We start from the raw sequence: 8,332 nt of genomic DNA on the forward strand, positions 1-8,332 counted from the left end.
GCCTCCCGAGTGCTGGGATTAAAGGCGTGCACCACCACGCTGGGCTCAAGCTGCTCTTTTAAAATAAAATGTTAGTTTGTCATGGGCACACATGTACATGAGGTCAGAACAACTTGCCAGAATTAGTTCTCCCCTTTCCTCGTGTGGGTTTGGAGATTAGATTCAGATCATTAGGCTTGATGGCAAGCACCTTTACCCACTGAGCCACGCATACTCAAACAAATCAGTGTAATGATTAAAGAATTGGTTACGCCTTTGCTGCCTCCAGTTTCTTGCTCTGGCCACTAGATGGCGCCTATTTTATAGGCTATGCTTGAAAATGCTGTGAAAAAAGTTGGCCTGAAAAGAATAAATTCTTTATAGCCATGTTATTTCCCCTCACATGTCATTGTGAGGAACTTAAGTATGACTATATGAGCATGATAATTTTAACAGTAAATGTAGCATCTTGGTCTGTATTTAGACTGCTCAGAGCGTGGAGGTAGTAAGTTTTTCTATTTGGGAAAAACCAGAACTCAAGCGATATGATGGAGTCATCACGCCCTGTCCCATTACAGACCTTATTCAGCATCACCAGGAGTGAATTTCTAGTTCCATCCTGTCAACATCATCTTGGGGAATACCAGGGGCCTATTGTCAAAGTTCTGACAATTCCTACTGTGAAGACAGTAACAGAAAGCATAGTTTATCGCTGGGTCCCATTATTTACAGGAAGCTGTAGAGCAGGGAATGGATGGTTGTGTGGGGAACAGAAATCCATGGTTAGGGACCGAAACTGCCCTTAATGCAGGAGGAGAAAACAGCATTGCTTAGCGATATAGTGCTTGCTTTACAAGAAAGACCCCGTGTTCAGTCTTCAGCCTGGGTGCTGGGCAGTGAAAACAAACTTGTGTTTGGGCCCCAAACACAAGGACCAAGCACTGTTCATCGAAAAGCCTCTGGAGATGCTTAGACCGAGCTCTGTGTTTACTGATGCCAATACTGGTGTGTTCAGTTTTTAATTTTTATAGAAGATTATTTTATGTGTACAAGTGTTATGCTTACATGTGAGTCTCTGTACTACATGTCTGCCTGGTGTGTGTGGAAGTCAGAATAGGGCATAAGGTTTTCTGGCTCGGAGTCATAGGTAGTGGTGAGCCAGCATGTGTGTGCCAGGAACCGAACCCAGTTCCTGTGCAACAACAAGTGCTCTTAACCACCGAGCCATCTCCGTTCCTGCATAGTAACGCTTTTAATAATACATTACTATATAGTGAAAAAGATTGGCTTTCTTCTCAATAAATCTGTGTATGAATATTAAGGTAGTAGTAGCAGACTCCTGGCTGGGCTTGCACTTTTCAAGAGATGTCTGTTCTGCTTGGGTAGACTTTTCCAGGCTGGCTAGCGGATACCTGAAGCATCAAACCCAACTAGTGTGTTACCAGTGCTCCAGTTGTAGTAAATAGCATTTCCTAATGTATCCACCCTGAAGATGGTGTGTGGTTAGTAACTAGTTGATGAGATGCCAGCAGAACCCTGTTTACTTTGTGGTCGCTGTTTGCCACTGTATATTATCTCAGATAACGAACTCTCAGAAGTGTCTGACTTCTTTTCAACCCCAGGCTCTGTCGACAGAATCCGTCGAGAGACTCCCTGTGTACAATAAAGCCGCCTGGAAGCATTACAAAGCCAACCACGAGGCTGACGACTGGTGTGTGCCCAGCCGAGAGCCGAAAGACATGACCACATTCCGAAGCTCTTAAACGCACATGGGACGCCTGGCACATCCACATGTGGTTTCTGCTAAATTTGGAAGACATGTATTTGGAACCACACTGTTCCAAATATTTCACGTGTGATCTTCACAATTAGTGTTTGCTGAAGCTCCTAAAGGATCGGTTATGCCAACTGTATTCTGATGTGTTGGGTTAATTGGGCGTGGTTTTGAACACACATAATTTTGGTCAACTACCCTTGGTATGGTATGGGGTGTGAAGTTCCTGGTTTCTGTAGGAAGCTGAGTATTTCTTTCAAGTTTTCACTTACTTCTGCTAGAAGCATCTGAAGAACGTGGAGTAGCTGGCTAGCGGCCTCTCTGCTTTTGGAGTTCTATCATCTGTGAGTGGTGACACCTAGTCAGATGGTCTTCTTATCTCCCACGAAGAACAACACAGTGATCCGTTAGAACCCACACAGGTTGTCAGAGTGCTGAAATGAATTGATCATGGCATCATTTTTTTGCAGTGGATTGTAATGACTGGTTCCCCATGGAGCTAAGTCCAGAGCGTGGTTATCGAGTTTACTGTCAGCACAAGGGATTTTCTTTAAAAACAAAGTCTCACTGTGTAGCCCCAGCTGGCCTTGAGCTTACAAAGCCCTCGGTGTCCTGAGCGCTGGAATGAGAAGGGTGTGCCACCACATCTGGCTTACAAGAGAAACGTTAGTCCCAAAACAAGCCAAATGGCAGCAGAGAGTAAACTGTTTGGGAAGCACCAAGTGGCCCAGGCCGAGCTGACCGACTGCTGAGGTGATCTGAGGATGAGCGTGAGATTCTCTGGGTCCCACCCAGGGATCCAGAGGCTGAAGGCCAGGGACCAGGTGAGGCTCATGGCTGGCCTGGCTGGAACTATATTTGGGAGTGAATCGTGACTACTGCTGTTGTCAGAGTGACAGACTAGATTGGGAAGCTTGTCGGGTTGCTACACATTAGGGGACATAATCTGAATCTCAAGCCTGGTGCAAGCTAAAGCATTAGCGGGAAGACCAGGGTGACAGCGAGAGGTCAGGTGACCAAAGGCTCAGCCACCTTGGTTTCCAGTGGTGACTAAGAACATGTATTTTTCTAAAATATCCAGATTTTTTTTTTAAATCAAAGAAAAGTCAGCTTATATTAACTACAGAATTCATTTGCAGCTATGTGTTGATTTAAAGTCTGCAACAAACGCTTTGAAGTATTGATGTTATTTGTGTTAGAATACAAACCTATGGAGCAGGTAATGACACCTGGGTTCTCTCTCAGTGACCCAGAGTCACACAGAATTGGTGCCCCAGCCTGAGCTGTCTCTGCTGATCACTGTCCACTGTCTGGGATATTTATAACCTCCTCTGTTAGGTGATGGGGAAGTACTTGGAAAACATGCTTTGCCACTTGCCTAGAGGGATTTGGGGGTTTGGTTTGGAAAATGTAGTGAGTTAAAACATGTCACTCTTGACATGTTTTATCCAGTCTTCACTCTGTGTCCTACACATACATACATCTGTAATACAAAAGCCAAATCATGTGACATGGCACAAAATAGAACTTTGGTGCCAGTGATAGGAACATGCAGCCTGAGCATGCGCCAGGGTGGTCAGCCCAGATCCTTAGCTGAGAGGTGAGGGGCCTGAAACTCAGGTCCTATTGGCCCAGGGTTTTTAGCTAATACTACCAAATGTTGGAAAATATACACCGTATACCTGCTGTTTCTAATTGAGGACTTTGTAAGAAATAATAGATCATGCTCCTGAGTGGCATTTATTCAGTGTATTGCACTTACTAGCTTTCAATTACACTTTACTGCAATGATGAAATATTTTGGAATCTTTTGTACAACTGTCAATAAACGTACTATTTTTACTTGTGAAATACTTTGCCCTCTCCAAGGAATTAAAAAAAATTATCCCCCTCTCTGCTTAAGAGCTAAGAAATGTTTTCAGACAAGAAGAATTTAAAATTAGTTTACTTTAGATTCTTTTTAAGGTGTAGCACCTTTTTGCTCTGTTGTAATGGTAATGGATGGAGACAATGTGACAAAGCTCTAGGGGACGCTTTCCAGAGTTACTTTTAAAGACACCTGGAAGGTTTTTAGATTCTTAAGGTGAGCCATTTTGTCTGCCAGCGATAGTTTTATGTGGTTTAGGTATGAAAATAGAGTTGATGGTTGGGGAATGGACAGCAAGTGATTTTTATAACCTGGGCAGTTAGTGAGTGTGCCAGTGTAGTGTAGGAAAGGATTGTAAGAATATTTCACCAGGCAGTGGTGGCGCACGCCTTTAATCCCAACACATGGGAGGCAGAGGCAGGCGGATTTCTGAGGCTAGCCTGGTCTACAGAATGAGTTCCAGGGCAGCCAGGGCTATACAGAGAAACCCTGTCTCGAAAAATAAAAGACTATTCCACACTGTAATTCCAAATGCTGGCTGGTTTTGATGCCTTTACATTTAATAATGGTCAGTGTCTTACACTGAGATTTCTACATGAAGACATAGAAGCAGAATTCTACCGCAGCGTGGTGCATTTTCGGGGTGACTGAAAACTGAAAAGATGGATCAGCTTTAAAAAAAAATTTGAGCCACTTAAGGATCTTAGAAATATACTCGTGTCCTTTAGACAGCAGTCTGTTTCATCATCAAGACTCAATATCTGTACAGGTTCAACGAATTGTAACTAGTTGCCAGCACTGGCTCAGTGGGTAAAAGCATGGCCATCAAGCCTGGGTTAGGGATAGGGTTGGAGATCTTTCCTCAGCACGAATGGTGGAATTAGAGAAAGAACCAACCATCCTGTGAGTTATCTGTGGTTCTCCACACGTGCACTGTGCACATGCGCATCCCCTACATACACCACACTAATAACTGTAGCCAGGTGTCTTGCACTCTCAACCATCTCCTAGCAGTGCTTGAGGCAGGCTTGCACTGTAGATAGCCTAGTGGGCAAAGCAGGTAGAGTTCGTGTGCTTAGAGTTATCCTAGATTTCCCTTTTCTAATACACTGCCAATGATTGACATGTGCTGGAGAACTGGTGGATAATTTTGAAGAGCTGTATAAGTAAGTCATTTTCCACAGTAGAAATAACAGTAGGGAAAGGCTTAGTGTAACTGGCACTGCCTTCTACTCAACACTGGTGGAATCTCCTTTAGTCAAGACAGAGTATGTCCTATTGCTCGTTGATAGCGTGGGTCCACCACGCCTGCCTTTCACCGTTACAGCGGCATGGCGGCACACACCTGTAAGTAGATCTCTGAGCTTGAGCCAGCCTGGTCAACATAGGGAGTTTCAGGTTAGCCAAGGCTACATGTACGGACCCTGTGTGCTGTATTTTTTTTTTTTTTAAATCAATGAGGTCTAAAACAACTACAGAGGAGGAAAGAGTTGTGTGGTTCTATGAAACTCAGTGAGTGGCTAATTAGAGAGGGACCCCAGCCAGCAACCTTCTCTTATGTCATCAGGTTTACAAGGAAGTACAAAGCTTGAAAGGAGAGGTGGCCAGGGTTAGGTTTGGTTGTTTTAACTGAAGGAACTTCTCATATCCGATTAACTTGTGTTCTCAATACTATTAATTCTTCTCTCAGTCAAACCCAAGACACTATAAAAAAAATAGAATTAATGCTTTGTGAAGGAAAACAACGCATTGCTATTTTACACAATCCTGGCATTCTTAAATGACTGTATCACTTGTTCTACCTTTTGTGTTTGCAAAGAATTAAACAGTGTGCTGTCCACTTTTCTTTGCCTGTAGTCTTCATATTTCTGTAGCACATTTTTTTTTTCTGTAGCACATTTTAATCGTAGGCTTTAGTAGGAAGATACAAGACTGCCTATTTTGTTGGCTTCCAAAAGCTTTGACTCAGCTAGGGATAAAGAAGGCTTTATACCCTAGCACCGTGGAAACCAAGTATGTGTTGCTAATCCAGGGGCGGGAGCCTGAGATCTCTGGGTTACAGGGAAGCTGGAAGCAGGAAGACCTAAAGTTCAAGGTCATCCTTGGCTGTACAGGGAGCTTGGGTTCCACTTGGGATATTATAGATCCTGTCACATATCGGTGAATAGTGACAACTGTCTTTTTACTTCGTTAAGTTACAGATTTTTGAGCAAAATTTTCCTAGTAAGAGAAACTCAGTAGTTATTTTCTGAGATTCTGAAAGTCCCTCCAGTTGTCATAGAGAACAGTGGATGAGATTTATAGCTGTGACCAAAATATTGCTGCTTGTTTATCAGAAAGGGTTTTTTTTCTTTTTTGGTTTTTCGAGACAGGGTTTTTCTGTATAGCCCTGGCTGTCCTGGACCTCACTTTGTAGACCAGGCTGGCCTCGAATTCAGAAATCCGCCTGCCTCAGCCTCCCAAGTGCTGGGATTAAAGGCGTGCGCCACCACGCCCGGCTTTTTCTTTCTTTCTTTTTTTTTTTTTTGTTAGAAAGTTTTAAAATGTCGAAAAGTTCTTTTAAAAATTGCCTATGAGCAGTACAGTTTATATTTGACTCAAACGTAGAAAGCTACAGCGTTCTCTATGGCTGTATGGCTTTGTCCTAGGTGCCCTGTAAAGGGTGCTCTAGTGTGTCATACCATCACAGCCTGTAGAAGAATGCTAAACACATAGCAGCTATCCTGCCCTATGCAACTACAGTACAGTATGAAATTACTAGTTTATTTTAAAAGTGGAGGCTGCACTATACTATATCTGAAATAGAATGGAAAAGGCAGGCAGGTTTTTCCTATTACAGAATAAAAATAATTATTTTAATATGAACTGGTCAAATCTCCAGTCTATGATAGGCAGTCATGTCTACCAAGTGTGTAACGATGATGCGTTTACCAGCACTACCCATTCTCCGTGATACATTAAAATGGGTCAGGAGGCAGCAGAGCAAGCGGTGGTAGTCACCAACACGAGGAAAGGCAGGGAAAAGATTAAATACGAAGATGAGAAGACTAGCCAACAGCTCTGTGAAGATGGTTAAAAGTACAGAGGAAGCAAGCGCTCATTGGGTGGGAATGTAGGCCTAAAGACTATTTTGCTGGTAACTCCAAGGAGGACATTTTTGGGGTCCCTTCTTGAATAGCATACACTTCAGACTAAATGAGTCAAGGGTTAGTCACATTTCCTGAGAACATGGTGCTCAGTAGAAAGCCAACTAGACAATGCAGGCCTACTGTCTACTGCTGGAACGCCGGGGATGTAATGTTAGAGGTTGATGACAGGAAGCAGGAGCCGGGTGTGCTGGCACGCAGTCATTTGCCCACGCTGTCTGGAAGGTGACAGGTGCAAAGACTTAGAACTTAATCATGGGGAGGGGTGGGTGTGTAAAGTGCATCTGTGCAAATACAAGCACCCGAGTTTGGATCCCAGCACCCAACTAAAAAGAAAGAAAAGCTAGCTGTCATGGTGCACACCTGAAATTCTCGTTCTGAGGGAGTAGGCACAGGAAGGTCCCTTGGGCCGATGCCAGGTTCAGTGAGAGACCTCATCTCAACAAACAAGCTGGAGATGGTAGAGGAAGCTAGCTTCTGGCATCTCCACTTGGGTGCACAGGTGAGTATACCCATCTCTCCATCTGTCTCTATCTCTGTCTCTGTCTCTTTCTCTCTCTGTCTCTCTCGCTCACACACACACAATCTCAAGCACACACATCACGCTTACAATCTTACTCTGTTTCCCTCATGCCTTGAAGGAGGTACTGAATGCTTATCTTGAGAGGGGTCACATATTTCAAGTTTCCTTTGATGCCTAAAATCCCTCTGTGTCTTACTTCCCCAGGACTGCTTGGCTGCTGGGGCACAGAGCATAACCTTATGACGGACAATTGGAGACCTCTGCCCAGTCAGCACAAGAAAAATTCTGTGCCTGCAGAAATCCTGCCTTTCAGGGGCATTGGGGCTGCAAGGTCAGGTTCCTGATACAGGAACAGCGTTGGCCCTGTAGCTCATGGCTGCCGTAAGGCCACACTCCTAGATCTGGGTGCTCAGTGATGGTGTGACACCCCTCCTTTCTAATTGAAATCCATATAATGGGAAACAAACTAGTTTTTAAAAAGATTTGTTTACTTTTTAATGCATACAGTGTTCTGCCTGCATGTATGCCTGCACACCAGAAGAGGGCACCAGATCTCATTGTAGATGGTTGTGAGCCACCACGTGGTTGCATGGAATTGAGCTCAGGACCTTTGGAAGAGCAGCCAGTGCACTTAATCTCTGAGCCATTCTTGCGCACACCCGACTCCCCAGCAAGAACGACGCTGCAACAGGATCTTTCTGCACACGTTTATTGGGAGAGGCTGATTGCAGAGGCGAAGAGACCCCAAGCCCAGAACTGGTGCTGCTTATATAGGCCTAGGAGAAGCGTGTCTCACACCTGGATTGGTTGTGCTTGGGTTATGTTTACCACCTCATTTGGATGCCTACATCTGATTGGTTAACTTCTCTCTCATCTGATTGGTTAACTTCTCTCTCGTCTGATTGGTCAACTTGTCTCTCATCGGATTGGTTAATTCTCAAAACCTCATCTTGGAAAAAAGCTTTACTGCCTTTGTATGCGTGGTGGCCAGCGATAGCCAGTGCCACCCTGCAACGGCACATGTGGCTTCCCACAAGCCATCT

At 44.3% G+C, this 8,332-nt stretch overlaps 1 protein-coding gene across 7 annotated transcripts in view; it reads left to right on the top strand.

Moving 5' to 3' along the window:
• Pdk1 (pyruvate dehydrogenase kinase, isoenzyme 1) overlaps nucleotides 1-5,476 on the top strand; it is a 30,644-nt gene extending 25,168 nt beyond the window's left edge. For 3 of the 7 annotated variants that reach the window (XR_003952294.1, XR_001782095.2, XM_011239444.2), the window contains one exon: nucleotides 1,602-5,465. Coding sequence is in view for 5 of the 7 variants with exons in the window: in XM_011239444.2 (XP_011237746.1) it covers nucleotides 1,602-1,742 (141 nt within the window). In the remaining 2 variants the exon portion in view is untranslated. Of the gene's footprint in view, nucleotides 1-1,601 lie in introns of all 7 variants that reach the window. The other 4 variants (NM_172665.5, NM_001360002.1, XM_011239445.3 and 1 more) reach the window with 2 other exon arrangements.
• Nucleotides 5,477-8,332: the final 2,856 nt, after the last annotated feature.

This window comes from Mus musculus, chromosome 2 (genome assembly GCF_000001635.26).
Source record: "Mus musculus strain C57BL/6J chromosome 2, GRCm38.p6 C57BL/6J".
In the NCBI taxonomy this organism is placed as follows: Eukaryota; Metazoa; Chordata; class Mammalia; order Rodentia; family Muridae; genus Mus; species Mus musculus.